Below are 20,264 nucleotides of genomic sequence, written 5' to 3' on the forward strand. Positions count from 1 at the left end.
AATTTTAACTGATCTGCCTAAACTGGACAAAATTTTTGCCTTGTTTGAATACTTAAGCAAGCACTTGTGTTTATATTTCTTTTTTTAATACTTGTTATACATGGCCTTTTATTTCTTTTAGAATTTTCTCCCTTCAGATTCCAAGTTCTTCACGACAGGGACTATTTCTTCTTTATGTCCTCTGTAACATCTAGCATAATTCTTTGAATATTGTACTCAAATAGTTTTTGTTTGAGAAGAATGTATATGAGTATGTAATCATATGTGGTGTTTTGAAATACGGAACACCTTTTTACTCAAATTACAAGAGATAGGTAGAATGCCACGACCTCTCAGTTGAGTTTCTTACTTACCAATTGTTTTTAAGGATGCTTCTATTGTATTATGAGTTCTTATAGTTTAAAATAATTTTTCTGATTATGATTATGCTATACACTCTTACATTTCAAAACTGAAGACACAAATATAGTAGAAAGTGCAAATTTCCCATTGTCTCCTATCTCTTAATTCATAGCTGTTTGAATGACCCTGTAGGATTTTCTGTACATTTCTAAAAATGTTTTTAAATTAATTAATAATTAATTTGTTAAAAATTTAACAATTAATAGGGTAATCCCATATTATAAAATTTTTTTTCTTTTTAAGATTTTATTTGTTTATTTGGCAGAGAGAACAAACAGGGGGAGCAAGCAGGGAGAGGGAGAGGGAGAAGCAGATTCCCTCCAGGGCAGGGAGCTCAATGTGGGGCTTGACCTCAGGACCCAAGGATCACAACGCAAGCCAAAGGCTGACACCCAACCCACTGAGCCACCCAGGTGCACCCTCCCCCCCATATTATAAAAGTTTTTAATAGCGAACTATGTTTAAAAGCTAGTGGTACAGTAAACATCTTTGTAATTGTATTCATTAACTATTGCTTTTAGGATTATTTCTTAGAATAAATGCCCGGAAGTAGAATAGGCATGTCAGCGATGCTCACAGTTTTGGGAGACTTTCCATACAACTATAACAATTTCTTCTGTCTTGGACCATGTACTATAGTGTAGCTCCCCTAACCTTGTGAATACTAGAGAGCTCTAGCCTCCTTAATCTTTGCTAATCAGATCAATACGAGAAAAAAAATCTCATATAATTTGCATTATGAAGTTAATAGATTGTAATCTTTTCATATGTTCACAGGATATTTTTATTTTTGCCATTTTCCTGTTTGTATCCTTTGCCTATTTTCTCTTGAGTTTTGGTATTTTTTTAAAAATTGATTTTAAGTGTCTGTATGTTATGGATGTAGGTCCTGGGTCCATCCTATATGTTGCACCTCCCTCCCAGCTGCTGCTTTGTTTATGGTGATGGGTTTTTTATTCCCCATCTAAGAGTTAGACAGTTTTGCAGTTTATTTGTTGGTCCTTTCCTGCAGTTCTGGCTTTAATATTATGTTGAGAAAGAAAGGCCTTTTATATCTGAGATTAAAAAATTTTTTCCCTTATATTTTCTTCTAGTGTTTTTATTATTTTTTACATTATTTTTTTAATGTTTCTGAAACTTTTTTTTTTTAAGGTATAAGATGTATAGAGTTTTCATTTCCTTTTTTTTTCAGATGAGTGGTTCGCTCCTCCCAGAATCACTTACTAATTCCTCCCTTGCCCACTGGTTTGAAATGCCACTTATGCTAATATCTTGTGCTGGTTGCATGATGTTTTAATTATTGTAATTTTATAGTATATTTTGGTTTTCCTCCAAAGACAACTAGTCTTTCTCTGGTAATCTTTTAAAATTTTTTCTTAGCTATTTTTATGTGTTCTTCTGCTTTTCAGTTTTTCAAAAATTCCCGTGGATTTTGTTTTTTGTTTTTTTTTAAATTAATTTTTATTGGTGTTCAATTTACCAACATACAGAAAAACACCCAGTGCTCATCCCGTCAAGTGTCCGCCTCAGTGCCCGTCACCCATTCCCCTCCAACACCCGCCCTCCTCCCCTTCCACCACCCCTAGTTCGTTTCCCAGAGTTAGGAGTCTTTATGTTCTGTCTCCCTTCCTGATATTTCCCAACATTTCTTTTCCCTTCCTTTATATTCCCTTTCACTATTATTTATATTCCCCAAATGAATGAGAACATACACTGTTTGTCCTTCTCCGATTGACTTATTTCACTCAGCATAATACCCTCCAGTTCCATCCACGTTGAAGCAAATGGTGGGTATTTGTCGTTTCTAATTGCTGAGTAATATTCCATTGTATACATAAACCACATCTTCTCTATCCATTCATCTTTCGATGGACACCGAGGCTCCTTCCACAGTTTGGCTATTGTGGCCATTGCTGCTAGAAACATCGGGGTGCAGGTGTCCCGACGTTTCATTGCATCTGAATCTTTGGGGTAAATCCCCAACAGTGCAATTGCTGGGTCGTAGGGCAGGTCTATTTTTAACTCTTTGAGGAACCTCCACACAGTTTTCCAGAGTGGCTGCACCAGTTCACATGCCCACCAACAGTGTAAGAGGGTTCCCCTTTCTCCTCATCCTCTCCAACATTTGTTGTTTCCTGCCTTGTTAATTTTCCCCATTCTCACTGGTGTGAGGTGGTATCTCATTGTGGTTTTGATTTGTATTTCCCTGATGGCAAGTGATGCAGAGCATTTTCTCATGTGCATGTTGGCCATGTCCATGTCTTCCTCTGTGAGATTTCTCTTCATGTCTTTTGCCCATTTCATGATTGGATTGTTTGTTTCTTGGGTGTTGAGTTTAATAAGTTCTTTATAGATCTTGGAAACTAGCCCTTTATCTGATATGTCATTTGCAAATACCTTCTCCCATTCTGTAGGTTGTCTTTTAGTTTTGTTGACTGTATCCTTTGCTGTGCAAAAGCTTATCTTGATGAAGTCCCAATAGTTCATTTTTGCTTTTGTTTCTTTTGCCTTTGTGGATGTATCTTGCAAGAAGTTACTGTGGCCAAGTTCAAAAAGGGTGTTGCCTGTGTTCTCTTCTATTATTTTGATGGACTCTTGTCTCACATTTAGATCTCTCATCCATTTTGAGTTTATCTTTGTGTATGGTGAAAGAGAGTAGTCCAGTTTCATTCCTCTGCATGTGGATGTCCAATTTTCCCAACACCATTTATTGAAGAGACTGTCTTTCTTCCAATGGATAGTCTTTCCTCCTTTATCAAATATTAGATGACCATACATTTCAGGGTCCACTTCTGGGTTCTCTATTCTGTTCCGTTGATCTATGTGTCTGTTTTTGTGCCAGTACCACACTGTCTTGATGACCACAGCTTTGTAGTACAACCTGAAATCTGGCATTGTGATGCCCCCAGCTATGGTTTTCTTTTTTAAAATTCCCCTGGCTATTTGGGGTCTTTTCTGATTCCACACAAATCTTAAAATAATTTGTTCTAACTCTCTGAAGAAAGTCCATGGTATTTTGATAGGGATTGCATTAAACGTGTAAATTGCCCTGGGTAACATTGACATTTTTACAATATTAATTCTGCCAGGGATCCCTGGGTGGCGCAGTGGTTTAGCGCCTGCCTTTGGCCCAGGGCGCGATCCTGGAGACCCAGGATCGAGTCCCACGTCAGGCTCCCGGTGCGTGGAGCCTGCTTCTCCCTCTGCCTGTGTCTCTGCCTCTCTCTCTCTCTCTCTCTGTGGCTATCATAAATAAATAAAAATTAAAAAAAAAAAGGAAAAAAAATTAATTCTGCCAATCCATGAGCATGGAATATTTTTCCATCTCTTTGTGTCTTCCTCAGTTTCTTTCAGAAGTGTTCTATAGTTTTTAGGGTATAGATCTTTTACCTCTTTGGTTAGGTTTATTTGTAGGTATCTTATGCTTTTGGGTGCAATTGTAAATGGGATTGACTCCTTAATTTCTCTTTCTTCAGTCTCATTGTTAGTGTATAGAAATGCCATTGATTTCTGGGCATTGATTTTGTATCCTGCCACCCTACCAAATTGCTGTATGAGTTCTAGCAATCTTGGGGTGGAGGCTTTTGGGTTTTCTATGTAGAGTATCATGTCATCGGCGAAGAGGGAGAGTTTGACTTCTTCTTTGCCAATTTGAATGCCTTTAATGTCTTTTTGTTGTCTGATTGCTGAGGCGAGGACTTCCAGAACGATGTTGAACAGCAGTGGTGAGAGTGGACATCCCTGTCTTGTTCCTGATCTTAGGGGAAAGGCTCCCAGTGCTTCCCCATTGAGAATGATATTTGCTGTGAGCTTTTCGTAAATGGCTTTTAAGATGTCGAGGAAAGTTCCCTCTATCCCAACACTCTGAAGGGTTTTGATCAGGAATGGATGCTGTATTTTGTCAAATGCTTTCTCTGCATCTAATGAGAGGATCATATGGTTCTTGGTTTTTCTCTTGCTGATATGATGAATCACATTGATGGTTTTACGAGTGTTGAACCAGCCTTGTGTCCCGGGGATAAATCCTACTTGGTCATGGTGAATAATTTTCTTAATGTGTTGTTGGATCCTATTGGCTAGTATCTTGTTGAGAATTTTTGCATCCATGTTCATCAGGGATATTGGTCTGTAATTCTCCTTTTTGATGGGATCTTTGTCTGGTTTCGGAATTAAGGTGATGCTGGCCTCATAGAACGAATTTGGAAGTACTCCATCTCTTTCTATCTTTCCAAACAGCTTTAGTAGAATAGGTATGATTTCTTCTTTAAACATTTGATAGAATTCCCCTTCCCCGTGGATTTTGATTGGAGTTGTCTTAAAGTGTAATTTAATTTGTTGAGAATTGCTTTCTTGAAGTCATTGAACCTTTCTGCCTGGAGCCATATAATGTCTCTTTTTCTTTGATTACTGTATTTAATTTTCAGTAACATTTAATAGCTTTCTTTATATAGGTATTACACATTAAATTTATTCCTATGTACTAGTTTGTATATTAATTATATTTTATTGATTCTACAATGTACATTATTTCACATTTTAACATCTCTGAAATTGGAACGTGTCTTTTAATTGATGGGTAAGAGCATTGTGTCACAATTTGGCAACATATTTTTTTCTTTCTTAGTTATACATAATAGTGTTTCTTACAATAAGTAGGTATCTTAAGTTCAGTGAAATATGGTGTTCAAGAATCTTTTAATCTATTTTTATACAGTTCTAACCATTTAACATAAGGGTTTTTTTCTAATTAAATAAACAGTTGATAATTGAGAATTGATGTTCTTTCTAGTGGTAATGTCTCTTTTTAATGTAAGGATATGGTGTGTTTATAATTACAGGACACTTGTCTCCCACTGAAACAGACGGTGACATGCTTGGTTATGATTTGTATAGCAGTGCCCTGGCAGACATTCTCAGCGAGCCTACCATGCAGCCACCCATTTGTGTGGGGCTGTATGCACAGTGGGGAAGTGGGAAATCCTTCTTACTCAAGAAACTAGAAGGTAAAGGGCATGTGTGTAAAAAGTCTCTATGAATAACGAGGCTCCTCTGTGTTTTTTTTTTCTGAAGTAATGCAAAATTGATTTTCATGTATGGGTATGTGTGTTGCACGGTTTGCTAACTGAATGTGTTACTCCTTCCACAATCATTTGAGTTCTCTTCCTAAAACAAAGATTCAGTTGTATTGTAACATTCCTAAGACACCTTGGTAGCAGATGGGCTCCACACCCAACATAGACTTGAACCCAAGATCAGGAGTTACACATGTTCCACTAACTGAGCCAGCCAGGTGCTCCTGTATATGTTGTTTATAATCGTCATATCCAGAGCCCTTCCTAAACTTGTCACTTTGCGTGGCATACCTACCAGCACTGCCTCACGTGTATGCCTTGTGCTGCACTCCCAGAGGGCTGTTGGTTCTTGCAAGAACACACTAGATACTTTTCCTAAGTTGCTACCTTTGTTAGGAACTTTCTAGATGGCTCCTCCCACCACCCCTTTGATTGGCAAAATCTTACTCCTTCAAGGATAGGTTTCTTCAATGATAGGTATTGCCTATAAAATTTTTATCAAGTTTTGTAGAAAGGATGACTTGTTCAGGGCTCGTTTGGGCTCCTCACACAACATAGCTTTAAGAGCAGTGATTCTAAAATGTGATTGGAGGAAAAACGGGTGAGGAGGGGTGCCACAGAGGAAGGGTGGTGGTCTGTAGTATGAAGACATAAAGCAAAGTAATGTTTTCCCATTTTGTATGTGGAAAAATACCTTGTTGCTTATATAATATAAACCACAAAAAAAAATCTTGACAAATGGGAATATATGACAAAGGATTTGTGCATCCTCAGTATGAAGCAAGAAAGTGGGTGAAACAAGAGTGGGTATACCCCTAGGGAATGAGGTTTGGATGTTTCTCTAAAGAGAACATTGGCTGACATGGTTAAGTAGCAACATTCTATTTAGGGACTTAGTGCCCAATAAATGTTTATATTGAAAATTTTTAATTGAGTTTAGAAGTTGTATTTCTTAAAAACTTGAGAGAAAAAACCAGAACTACACCTGAAACTAGTATTACAGTACATTAACTAACTGGAATTCAAATAAACACTCGGAGGGCAGGGAAAAGAAGTTGTATTTTTTAAAATAAGATTAAAGTTTTCCTGTTTCTCTTTCAGATGAAATGAAGACTTTTGCAGGACAACAGATTGAACCTCTTTTTCAGTTTTCCTGGCTTATAGTATTTCTGACCTTGCTACTTTGTGGAGGGCTTGGTTTGTTGTTTGCTTTTACAGTGGACCTGAATCTTGGAATAGCAGTATCATTGAGCTTCTTGGCTCTCTTATATATATTTTTTAGTAAGTTTTTGCTTTTTATTTTTTTCAAAAAATAGAGACAATGTTAAGACTCTTTGTTTTATTTAAAATATTATCTTAATATTTTATATTTATGTATCTATATTTGTAAAATATAAAACATCTGTATCTCTCCTGAGGTTGATTTTCTTAAGTAATTAGTGATTTTCATAATTAATAAAGATTTTTCATATCTTTTTGCTATTTTATAAGTTGGCCTAAAGAGACATTGTCTACAATCTGGTTGTAGTAGCTTTAAACACTGATGTATTGCTCCTTAATACTGAAGGAGAACTCTAATTTATTATACTGACTTTTTAATATGTTAATGATTTATTATTTTTAAGTCTTTTTAAAAAATAAGTCTTTAGAGCCATCAATGGCATTCTCTTGGGCATTTTGATCATTCCTATCCTCTTTATTTCATCTAAAAGCAAAGTAAAAAAATCCATTACAGTCCTGTTCTTAGGGGATAGCATTAGTCGTAGCAAAGGAAATAGATTCACTATCGGAGGAACTGGTCAAACTTCCATAGGTGCAAAAAAGTGATGGAACCCCAAATCATTTACATTTGAGTCTGAACTAAGTGATATGCTTCTGTTTAAGGCTTTATCTTTCTTTCTTTCTTTTTTTTATAATTTTATTTATTTATTCATAGACACAGAGAGAGAGAGAGGCAGAGACACAGGCAGAGGGAGAAGCAGGCTCCATGCAGGGAGCCCAATGTGGGACTCGATCCCGGGTCTCCAGGATCACACCCCAGGCTGCAGGCAGCGCCAAACCGCTGTGCCACCAGGGCTGCCCAGGCTTTATCTTTCTGATTATGTTTCTTACATTATATTTTAGTTTACTTTCTGTTTTTCATATACCTTTTCTGTGTTGGTTAATTAGTTGAGTTCTTTGAGAAGTAGTTAGGGACCAGGGAAAGTCATGTAAACCTATCTTTCCTTACTTGATATTTGACAATGTGAGAAAAGAGGCTACTTGAGTAATGATTGCTTTGAGTAATTTTTTTAAACGGTGCATTTCAGTTGTCATTTACTTTGGTGGACGAAGGGAAGGAGAGAGTTGGAATTGGGCCTGGGTCCTCAGCACTAGATTGGCAAGACATATTGGATATTTGGAACTTCTCCTCAAATTGATGTTTGTGAATCCACCTGAACTGCCAGAACAAACCACTAAAGCTTTACCTGTGAGGTGAGTTGGTCCCTTATGACAAAGTAGTTTTTAATAAGGTGAAGCAAAAATAAACTTATAAGGTATCATTTCTCAGTATACGTTCCAAAAAAACATTGATTTCTGGAACTTTATATATGAGAACTAAAACAATGTGTCCTGGTAAAATAGGTTTGAGAAGCACTTCATATTGTATCTTCTTCTTCCTCTTGTACATAAAAAGATCAGAGACACCTGTGGTTAACTTTGATTTATCAAATTTGATCTGAGCATAAACTTCTTGCTCCTTCCCCTGCCCCACTCATGACATCTTTTCTATCCTATGGGAATACTTTGAAGAGAGCACAGGACCCAGGATGCAGTCCTGGCATCCCCTTGCATTAGTGTGTAACCTTGGCAAATGAGCTTGCTCTCTGAGCCACTCTTTCCTCGCTTGTGGAAATAAATTGACTTGCCTCTCTAAAATTGGTATTAATGTCATATAGGAAATGTAGGAGAAAACAGTTTAGAAAAGGTGAAAAACATGTATGTCAAGAAAAAAGGAAAGGTAGAGGGCTCCAGAGGAATGTCAAGTGAAAAACCAAAAAAAGTAGAGAATTGAAAGCAAAAGGAATTCAATAGAAATGAGCAGAATAGTCAAATGTGTACTAAATGATTAAGAATCATAAAATTATAAGATGTGTAACTTAAAATGAAAATAAATAGGCTAAACCAGATGAAACAGCAAAACTATGAATATAAGAGATAAAGATAAAAACTTGTATAATTAGCATATATGATTAAGCATTAGGAGAAGGATTTACAAATGAAAAGGTTAGAAAACATAGAGAGTAGAATAAAATAATTGGAAATATTTTTACAGAAAATATATTTTAAATTAATAAGATGGTATTTTAAAAAACAATTAAAATAATATAAGCCAAAGCCAAGATCACACAAGAGAGTATCGTGTAATCCTAGGTTGTATTTTGAAAGCAGCTCTTATCTTTTGGATTGAGATGAGCATTTAGTTTAGGAATTGAAGGGGAGAAAGGAGCAAATGCAGAAATCCTATCCACTCAGAAGATCAGCATACAAATTATTCAGTTAGCTCAAAGAACAACAGTGAAAATCTTTGACACCTCATTTTTAAATCCTTGGTAAATGTGTAAGCTATAAATCAAACATTCTAAAAACTTGAGTTTTGCAGTGGCCTTAAATTCTTTTTTTTTTTTTTTTAAGATTTTATTTATTTATTCATAGAGATGCAGAGAGAGAGAGGCAGAGACACAGGCAGAGGGAGAAGCAGGCTCCATGCAGAGAGCCTGACGTGGGACTCGATCCTGGGACTCCAAGATCATGCCCTGGGCTGCAGGCGGCGCTAATTTAATTTAATTTAAGGCTGCCCGTGGCCTTAAATTCTTAATGACTGGAGTAGTCTGTCAGCCTTCTGGTCTCTCTGTCGCTGCCTCACACACGTTCTCTGTGCGCCCCATTCAGGCTCTGCACCTGTGGCTGTGCTGGGGTCCCAGGCCCTGTGCTGGGGGTTCTGAGGCCTGGCCTGAGCTCTGCTGCCACTTGTTACCCCACTATCCTTAGAATTAGTTAACTTCATGCAGCTCTGCTGCCTTTCTTTTGGTTATTGCCTTTTTCTAAGACAAATATGTACAATGTTAGAAGTAAAAGGAACCCAATGACAAGTTCTTTTCCCTCCTTGGAACTGTAACGATGATGTTTTAAAAGAGACATTAAGAAAATGTAGGGTAGGTGATACAGAGATGACAGTATGTGGAAATTCTTTCTTTAGATAACTGAGTAATGTTTCATTCCCCTTTCCCCCTAGGTTTTTGTTTACAGATTACAACAGGCTGTCCAGTGTTGGTGGAGAAACATCGATGGCTGAAATGATTGCGACTCTCTCGGATGCTTGTGAGAGAGAATTTGGCTTTTTGGCAACCAGGCTCTTTCGTGTATTTAAGACTGAAGATACTCAAGGTAGGACTTCCTTCCTTCTCCTTCTTTGTTTGTGCATGTAGGGGATGAGGATGGGATGAATGTTCAGTGCATTTCTGTGAAAACACAAATCAAACATCAGAAATTCATATGCTATGACTGTCATGGTTAGGATCTTCTAGATACTTGGGCTGTAAGTAATTGGTAAAACCATTTGTTGTCTTACAGGCAAAAAGAAATGGAAAAAAACGTGCTGCCTGCCATCTTTTGTCATCTTCCTTTTTATCTTTGGCTGCATTATTGCGGGAATTACCCTCCTGGCTATCTTTAGAGTTGACCCAAAACATCTGACAGTGAATGCTGTCCTCATATCAATTGCGTCAATAGTGGGATTAGCCTTTGTGCTGAACTGTCGTACGTGGTGGCAAGTACTAGACTCTCTCTTGAATTCTCAAAGGAAACGCCTCCATAATGCTGCTTCCAAACTGCACAAACTGAAAAGTGAAGGATTCATGAAGGTAAGTACTCATTGACCATTAGAAAGTAATTGTAATATGAGTATGCTACCATGACCTTGATATGGGACATTAGGGCGTGGACTCTCAAAATGTTGCAGTGTTTTTTAGTTTTATTCCAGATTTGCCCTGTGGAAATGTACATATGAAGTGGGAAAAATTAAAAACAGGTTTTTATCAAATAGACTTTTTTATAAGGTACTTCTAGCAGTTAGCAGATCGCTCCACAGGTCACTACCTACCTAATAGTAATGGGTTTCCTGCCTAATGATACGGGCTCCTCTAGAAACTGATAGAGGAAGCAGATTAAACCACCAAAACATGTAAAATAGGACCATACTTTAGAATCAAAAGGAACTTCATTATAATATCTGGGGCCCCTTTCTTTGATCAAGGTCACATGCTATCAGGAACCAACTGTAGTGTGGTGTTTAGATCATTTGAATTTGCTTTCAATTCCTAGTCTTTTGCCTTTCAGAGCATTTGATCTTGGCAAATAAGTCAGTTAGCCCAGTTTGTCCTTTTAAAATGGATATGTAGCTACCTTATTTTAAGGGTAAAATGCTCTGATTTATATAAAGTCACTTTATAAATTGTGAAGCACTCACTGCAGTTTTAAGTGAAACCACAACTGGCAGTGAGACTTAGGATTTTTCTTCCTATTAGATGAGTTTCTGTCAGGCTTTTAAAGAAATGTGCTTAAATTTCATATATCTTCAGTGCTTCTGTCCTTTTTTTTTGTGTAGGTTCTTAAGTGTGAAGTGGAATTGATGGCCAGGATGGCAAAAACCATTGACAGCTTCACTCAGAATCAGACAAGGCTGGTGGTTATCATTGATGGATTAGATGCCTGCGAGCAGGACAAAGTACTGCAGATGCTGGACACTGTAGGTCTTAGCCCTGTTGAAACTTATATTGTCACATGTGGCAGCTGAGAGGAATGACTTCATGAATTTCTCGAATGCAATTTGAATAGTACTTTTTCTTTTGTAAAACCAACCTTTTTTTTTTTTTTTTAGTGCAGAAGCATAGCAAGAGTAAATGTCTCCTCACAGACAGATTCAAACAATTTTAGCTCAATGGCTATGAGAAAATGAGAGAGTAGCTCTGAAGACCATAGTGTGACTCCAGCTCTCCTTTGCACGTAGTTGTGGTTAGAGTCAGAGGCAACAGTAGGGAACTTGCAAAATCTGTAGGTTTTGTTTAAGTAGGGATAAGTCAGTGGCTCTCTGTAAGGTATGTTACAGCAATAGTGTGTAGCTGTGGGTAGAAACCAGTCTGTCCAGCACCTCATGTAGGTTCACAAATATTTCTGTGTATTGATCTTTCCTTTTATGTAGACCATAAATATCTAAAATAGGATAGACCTAATCGTTTTCTTTGGAGGTTTTATCACTGTCAGGTGGTGAAAAATTGTCAGATGGTGAAAAACCAGATTGAAGCTTTAATGAAATTTGTTTTCATGTGAAATAATATTTTGAAAAAAAAATTTGAAAAAATATAGTCACCAAAGGGTAATACAGATTTGGAAGAGACTTATTGTTACTTTGGACATTTTTAAATTTATATCATAAATACACATTTCTTCTACCACAGGTCCGAGTTCTGTTTTCAAAAGGCCCATTCATTGCCATTTTTGCAAGTGATCCACATATTATTATAAAGGCAATTAACCAGAACCTCAACAGCGTGCTTCGTGACTCAAATATAAATGGACATGACTATATGCGCAATATAGTTCATTTACCTGTTTTCCTTAATAGTCGTGGACTAAGCAATGCAAGAAAATTTCTTGTGACTTCAACAACAAATGGGGACATTCCCTGCACAGATACTACAGGTAAAGATCCAGTCCTCAGCTGCTTCAGGTTTGAAGTAGTCCGTGTATTTTATGGTGGCTTACCTTTTACCTTGAAAAATACTATTGGTGTTTCTCTTAAATATCGTGTACAACGAAAAAAACATCGTGTACAATGGAATTTTAATACAAATGGTGCTCTCTCTACAAATTCTTTAAGGGATACAGGAAGATGCTGACAGAAGAGTTTCACAGAACAGCCTTGGAGAGATGACTAAGCTTGGTAGCAAGACAGCCCTTAATAGACGGGTAAGATGCCACCTTGTCTTGAGCCACGTGTTTGTATTGCTGTTGTTTGAATAAAGTAAAGGTGATGCTACTGTAAATACTGAATTAAGTTCATCAAATAAATTTTATTATTGAATTTCCTTTTGGTTTCAGGTGGCTTTTTAGGAAATTTATGAGCCTAGAGCTTGTAGGAGCTGTGGATTGTGTGGTAGTGCCCATTCTGTCCTAACCTGTTCCCAGGTGCCCGTCCTCAGACCAGCTGAATGAGAATCTCTGGGACTGAGATTTTAAAGCTCTCCAGATGATATCATCCAGGGTTGAGAACCGCTGTATTCATTCTAGGCCAGGTTGTACCCGTTCTGGATGCCTGTTGCCACCAGAGCTGTATAGGACAACAAGGCTTGTAAGAGAAGAGCTTCATGCTCTTCCTGCTGGCCTTCCTCCTGCCCTGATGACTGTGAGGTGTGGCCTTTTCTTTTACACCCACATAGTGATGTTGTGTCCTACCCAGTCACCTTGGGTTTCTCTTGTAATGCTTGTGCTTTCCCTGTCTTACCCTATTCCTAGAACTCTCTTTTGTGTAGATTGAGGGAGTATTACAAGACAGGAAGATGTCCACTTGCAGGTAAGTTACAGTGATTGGGCTGGCAGTAGCACTGTTTTCTTTTTCCTAATTTGCTACCATTAAATTTGGGACATTTTATATAAAAAATGTGTCTTCAATGACATTGTGATTTTATGTTTCTATCCTATACGAGTATGAGTGCAAAATTAATGTATGATATTTGGTAGTACTAAATTAAGAAGAGGGTATAATTTCACATTTTGAATTTGTCTTCTGGGAGTTTGGCCATTTGGGCTCCCTGTGGTTGCATATACCATGACTTCAGATGACAAGTCACCTTTGTTGTGCCTGGTTCTTCCTGCCATTACAAGGGATTCTCTACCCTACTCTGACCACTAGAGTGCCTTTATTTCTCATGCAGATGTGGGAGTAGTTGTCACACATTTAAAAATAACCTAAACATCAAAATGCTGAAATCTTAAAACTAGACAAGAAGTTATTTGCTTTATTATTTAGGGCTCCTATAAAAATGGAACTCCTGGCAGCCTGAGTGGCTCAGCGGTTTAGTGCCTGCCTTCGGCCCAGGGTGTAATCCTGGGGTCCCGGGATTGAGTCCCACATCCGACTCCCTGCATGGAGCCTGCTTCTCCCTCTGCCTGAGTCTCTGCCTCTCTCTCTCTGTGTCTCTTATGAATAAATAAAATCTTAAAAAAAAAAAAATGGAACTCCTGTAAGAGTTTGACTTGAGTTCTCTTTGCATAATTCTGCCTATTTATAATCTTCAAGGCATTTAGCTTTCTCTAACTGTACAGCTATAAATCAGAATACACCTGAAGCTAAACTACACCATTTGATGCAGTTGCTGCTAATATTACTGTATAGCTGCTCTGTGAGGATTCTGCCTCGGGGAATAATCATAATAATTATAATGCCTGTTATTATTATAATTTTTCTCTAAAATTTTGGATTATTTTTGTTGTCGTCATAAACATATATTCTCAAAAAGTCTTAAGTTCTCAGGCTTGGAGAATTTGGTTCATTCTCATTGTTGATACAATCTTTCAGGATACTTACCGAAGAAGGCAGATGCAGCGGACCATTACTCGGCAGATGTCCTTTGATCTTACAAAACTGCTGGTTACCGAAGACTGGTTCAGTGACATAAGTCCTCAGACCATGAGAAGATTACTTAATATCGTTTCTGTGACAGGTAACTTTTGTTTCTTCCTGTCTTATGGTAGATAATAAACTTGAACACCTTAACAAAGCAATTTCAGAAGCAAAAGGATGTATTGTGTTCCTATGTTTACACTGCTTATATCACTTATATTTGCAGTAAGTGTATCTAATACAACATGCATTAGTTTTGACAGTGAAGATCAACCATCGGTTGTACATTGTTATTTTTAAAACTCGGTGATTTAAAAAATCTTTTATTTCACCTCAGGTTTAATTTTTCTCTTTGTATAAAGATAATTTTATGCTAATTTGTATAACTGAGTATAATTAACTTATAATTTAAAATGTTGACATTCAGATTTTGTACGCTGCTATTCTTTTTTAGTTTTCAAGTGATAGATATTTTTTCTTTTTTATTGTGTTAAATAAAATACACATAACAAAATTTACTGTCCTAATCATATTTAAGAGTACAGTTTGGTGGTATTATATGCATACACACTGTTGTGCAGTCATCACCACCATCCATCCCCATAATTCTTTTCATCTTGAAAAACTGAAACTCTATACCTGTTCTATAATTCTCCCTACCCCCCCTCAGCTCCTCACAACCACAGTTCTACTTTCTGTCTCTACAGAATAGGACTATTCTAAGTACCTCATATAAATGGAATAATATAGTATTTATCTTTGTGATGACTGATGTATTTCATGTCTTCAAGGTTCACCATGTTGTAGCATGTAGAATTTCCTTCCTTTTAAAGACTGAATAATATTACATTGTATGTATATACCACATTTTGGCTTATCTGTCTACTGATGGACATGTGATTGCTTCCATGTCTTAGCTATTATGACTAATGCTGCTATAAACATGAGTGTATCTTAATATTTTTTGAGAACCTATTTTCATTTCTCTTGGATATATACCCAGAAGAGGATGGAATTGCTGGGTAATGTGGTATTTCTATTTTTAATTTTTTTTGGAATCCTCATTCTGTTTTCCATTGATGCACCATTTTACATTCCCACCAATACACAAAGGTTCTAATTTCTCTACATCCTTGCCAACACTTGTTTGTTTTTTTTTTAAAGTAGCTGTCCTAATAGGTGAGTGGTAGTATCTCATAGTAGATTGGATTTGCATTTCCTTAATTATTAATCATGTTGAGCATCTTTTCATATGCTTATTGACCATTCCTATTTCTTCTTTGGAGAAATGTTTATTCAGGTCCTTTGTCCATTTTTGAATTGGATTGTTTAGGTTTTTATTTTTGAGTTTTAGGAGTTCTCTGTTTTTTGTGGATATTAATCCCTTATCAGGTATATGATACATGATTTGCAAACATTTTCTGACATTCTGTAGGTTGTGTTTTTACTTTGTGGACAGTGGTATTTGATGTAAAAATTTTTAAAGTTTTTATGAAGTTGGTCTTATTTTTTTTGTGTGCCTTTGGTATTTTATTCAAGAAATCACTGCCAAATCCATGTTGAGAAGTTTTTTGTTCTATTGAGTGTTTTATTGTTTTAAGTTACATTTAGGTAACTTGATTCATTTTGAGTTAATTTTTATATATGGTGTCAGGTAGGTGTTCAAATTCCTTCTTTTGCAAGTGGATCTCCAGTTTCCCTAGCACAATTTATTGACAAAACTGTCCTTTCCTCATCTAATGATCTTGACACCTTTGTCAAAAATCATTTGACCATATATGTAAGGACTTATTTCTGGGCATTCTATTCTATTCTATTCTATTCTATTCTATTCGTTTGTATGCTTGTGTTTATACCAGTCTACACTGTTTTGATTAATGTAGCTTTATAGTTAGTTTGGAAATAAGGAAGTATGTGTCCTTCAGTTTTGTTCTTCTTTTTCAAGTTTGTTTTGGTTATTATCACTTTAAATTCCATATGAATTTTATGATGGGTTTTTCTACTTTTGAAAAAAAGTCATTGGAAATTTTGACAGGGATCGCATTGGATCTGTAGATGGCTTTGGTAATGTTGACATTCTAACAATATTAAGTCTTCCAATCCATGAACATGGGATGTCTTAATAACTTATAATTTAAAATGTTGAAATTCAGATTTTTTACGTTGCTGTTTTAGTTTTCAAATGATATTTTAAATTAAAAAATATGACAATAATATTGAAGATCATTGCCCTGTGACCAAATTCTTTATATAGAATTCTGCTCTTCACCATGTTAATGCTTATATACAAATATAAATACTTGTAATTTAGTATGTAAGTATATGTTTCTTTCTTTGCGTGATATTGAAAGATACTTTGTAATATTGAATAATGTCGACACTGTTATGATAGTTACACTGGAATTTGCTCTTAGACTAAGGTTGAGGTGCATGCTATGAACTAGATTCCAAGGGTAGTTGTATCTAAAAATGTACAATATTTTTGATAATTAAATCCCTTCGAGTGAGGTCTCAAACTTTATTAAATTGATTATGTTCTACAATTTCACGTAACATAATTGTAGATGTATCATCAGTATCTTTATATGTATTTCACAAATATATGGTGAGTATCTAGATATGCCAGATAACGGTCTGGGTATTGTGGAGATAAGCAGTGAACAAGATAAAGCTGCCCTTTTGGTGAAGACAGAAGATATAAAGTCGTGTAACAGTAAGTGCCATAAAAACATAATTTTCCCTTACCACTGAGTGTTGGAATGCTCCTGGTGCGGGCATTGCTTCTTTCCTTTTCCATCTAAACCAGCTCCTTTGGTAATCTCATTTTGTCCCAAAGGTTTACATACCATCTACATGTATAGGATTCTCAAATGTGTATCTTCAACCTTGTTGCTCTCCAGCTACCTATTTAATATCTAGTGGGGTCTAATATATATGTCTGATATTTACCATGTCCAAAACTGAATGTCTCATCCTCTGCCCCAAACTTAATCCACCCGTAGTCTCCCAACTCAGTTAATCAACTCTTTTTCCAGTGCATGGGCAAAGAAAAACTTGATATCTTTTTTTTTCCTACACCACCTCCAATCTGTACTACCTTCTTTAACTCTATTTTCAGACTATATTCAGAATCTGACCACTTTTCATGATTTGTAACATACTACCCTTACCCATTACATCATTATGTCTTATCTCTTCATCTCCCTGCTCCTACTTTTTCCTCTAGTTTATTCTCCATGTGGCAGCTACAGTGACTGAAATAGAAGCCAATCATGTTATTTCTCTGCTCAAAACTCTATTATGTTTCCATTTTGCTAAAGATAAAAATCTTAAGTCCTTACTGTTTCTTACAAGGCCCTTTTTGAGGTCTCTCTCTTGACCTCTGCCTACCTCTGACCTCATCTTCTATTCCCCTCTTCTATCCCTTACTGACCTCTTTGCTGTTCCCTGAAACTGCCATGCATGCTCCTGCCTAAGGAGCTTCTGCCTGTAATGATCTTTCTTTGGAGAGATGCGTAATGGACTTTCTCATCTCCTTTTAAGTCTTTACTTAAATGTCAGCTTTCAACAAGACCTTCCTTTGTTATCTTATATAAAATTACACTTCCTTCATCAACACTCCTTGCTTTATTAACTTATTCCAAAGAACTGATCACCTTTAATGCACTATATCATTTATTTACCAACTTAGATGGCATTTTAAAAGATAAGGTCCATCATGGGTGCACTGATGTTCTGCTGTCTGATCTTGGGCAGTGAGTGTTGAGACTGTCTGACACATAGTTCCGAAAGCTTTTTGCCTACATGTACATGGTCAAAGCGGTTTATAGCACTAATGGCAAATGATACAAAAAAATTACTTTAGAATTAAACAGAATTGTGTTTTCCCTAGAAGTTTTCCAGTACAGCTCTTTGGATTATAGAAGCTATATAAATAGTAGATTTCAATTTGTAGTGTAAATTAAATTGCAACTTTTAAAAATTTAAATTACTTGTCAATATGTTAAATGTTTTGATTAGTATATTACACACTATTAATTTTTAAATATTTATACATTTTTTTAAAGGGCGATTACTGAGAGCCAATCAGATTAGTTTCAACTGGGACAGGCTTGCTAGCTGGATCAACCTTACTGAGCAGTGGCCATACCGAACTTCTTGGCTCATATTGTATTTGGAAGAGACTGAAGGTATTCCAGATCAAATGACATTAAAAACCATCTATGAAAGGTACTTTGACCTCTTTATATTTGATTTTATCTTAGCTTTAGTTGACTTCTTAGAAAAAAGTTAATGCATATAAAGCAAAATGAATACAAAATAATATGCATGAAATATGTATTTCTGGATTCAACCAATCATTCTCATTAATTCCATTACAATTGTAGAGTTGTATTAGCACAGGTAATATCGCATGTAAAATTTACAGCGTTAGTTGGATATATTCTTCCCTGGTTATTGTAACTTACATGGTAAAAGGAAGTTTAACTAATCATCCTTTTATATCCTTTGTGTTTATAAATACACAAAATGCAGATCTTGAAATGTTATTTTTTCCATTTTATATTTTACTCTAAGTGTCTTCATTGAATATTAAGGAGGTTACATTTTTCAGAGCATTCATTAGTGCAGGTATTTTCAGTTTTGTATCTGGAGGATTTTTGAAATCGAATATAGAGTGGAAAACATTCTTTGCATTAAACAATGAAAGAATTTATTGTTCCTTTAAGGTCAGTCATTTGAAGTACTTTTAAATTGTTTTATTCTGATAAGAAATTAAATTTATTCTTGAAAGACATGCAGTTAAGTAAGGTTCAGTGAAACTTCAAGTATGTAAAGTTTTAAGAGTTGACAATTTCTTATCAAATTCATAAATGAAATAGTAAATTTTTTTGTTTTCCAGAACACTTAATTCCTTCAAAGTGTTTAATTGCTGTGCTAATTAAACTATCTCTTGGAAAAAAGTACGAAGAAATTTTACAATTTTATAAACTCAGTATAACCAAAATTATTATTTTAATATATAAATGAAATGCTAAGTCTAACAAAGCATTTAGTGTATAATTCATATATTGCAACCTTTAAGATTACAAAAAAATTTTCTTTAAGTACTGTCGGCATATGGTTTTTCTTATTTTTCAATCCACATATTTTTTAAAGATTTTATTTATTTTAGAGAGAGAGAGTGTAGGGGGAGGGATCGAGGGGGAGGGAGAGGGAAAGGAATCTCAAGCAGACTCCATACTGGGCACAGAGCCCAATATGGGGCTCCATCTCATGACCCAGAGATTACGACCTCAGCTGAAATTGAGTCTGTCACTTAACCAGTTGAGCCACTTAGGTGTTCCTCCCCATTTTTCATGTACGTATTTTATTTAATGTTTTCTTAGTTAAATTATTAGCTTTAGAATTCTAGAGGATAATGTGGTAATAGTGTACAGATATGAGCTCTTGTTGGTTTCGCCTTTTAATTTATACTAAAATGATCAATTGTTTAAACTGTGTGCTGTCTCAAGTAGGTATTCCAGTAGATGGCAGTGATACATAATTACCACATGCTATAGAGAAGTAGTATTGCATCTACTCTTTGATATTTTAGAAATTATCTTTTTCTTATAAGAGACATAATTGGTTTTTATCTTGGTTGAATAGAAAAATTTGTTTTATTTCATGAATAAATTTTGCATCATAACACAATGTTTGCTATATGAGCACAGTTATTAAATAGTTAAAATGTAACTTTTTAAATGTTTTAACTTCTTAAATATAATTCATACTAATATAATGGGACTTATTTTCATATGGTATATTTTTTACACAAAGCACTAATTAACATGAACAGATAATCCTCTGGCACTTCAACTTATCTTTGAGAAATTATTATTTGTGTAAATGAAAATATGTCTGAGAAAAGACTAATAAGCCTCATTTAGGAACTATAAACGGGATTTTTGGAGTCTGTCTGAATTGGTATTGTTCCTAGATTAATACATTTGTTTTCAAGAAATTTGACATCATGGTAACAGGAGAGCTGCTCATCTCACAGGGGTCCTCATTTAAGGAAGGGTTGCATTCCTTAAATCATCATCATTAGCATTTTCTCCTTTGGCATGCATATCTCCTACCTT

At 35.8% G+C, this 20,264-nt stretch overlaps 1 protein-coding gene across 16 annotated transcripts in view; it reads left to right on the top strand.

The window, feature by feature from the left end:
* Nucleotides 1–20,264, top strand: part of KIDINS220 (kinase D interacting substrate 220) — a 107,646-nt gene that overhangs the window by 34,185 nt on the left and 53,197 nt on the right. For all 16 annotated transcript variants that reach the window (XM_041754480.1, XM_041754478.1, XM_041754481.1 and 13 more), the window contains exons 13-22: nt 5,241–5,405; nt 6,576–6,755; nt 7,784–7,949; nt 9,751–9,902; nt 10,089–10,378; nt 11,122–11,262; nt 11,972–12,215; nt 12,394–12,482; nt 14,092–14,236; nt 18,204–18,366. In XM_041754480.1, coding sequence (XP_041610414.1) covers nt 5,241–5,405; nt 6,576–6,755; nt 7,784–7,949; nt 9,751–9,902; nt 10,089–10,378; nt 11,122–11,262; nt 11,972–12,215; nt 12,394–12,482; nt 14,092–14,236; nt 18,204–18,366 — 1,735 coding nt within the window. The remainder of the gene's footprint in view (nt 1–5,240; nt 5,406–6,575; nt 6,756–7,783; nt 7,950–9,750; nt 9,903–10,088; nt 10,379–11,121; nt 11,263–11,971; nt 12,216–12,393; nt 12,483–14,091; nt 14,237–18,203; nt 18,367–20,264) is intronic.

Source organism: Vulpes lagopus, chromosome 5 (assembly GCF_018345385.1).
Source record: "Vulpes lagopus strain Blue_001 chromosome 5, ASM1834538v1, whole genome shotgun sequence".
Taxonomy (NCBI): domain Eukaryota; kingdom Metazoa; phylum Chordata; class Mammalia; order Carnivora; family Canidae; genus Vulpes; species Vulpes lagopus.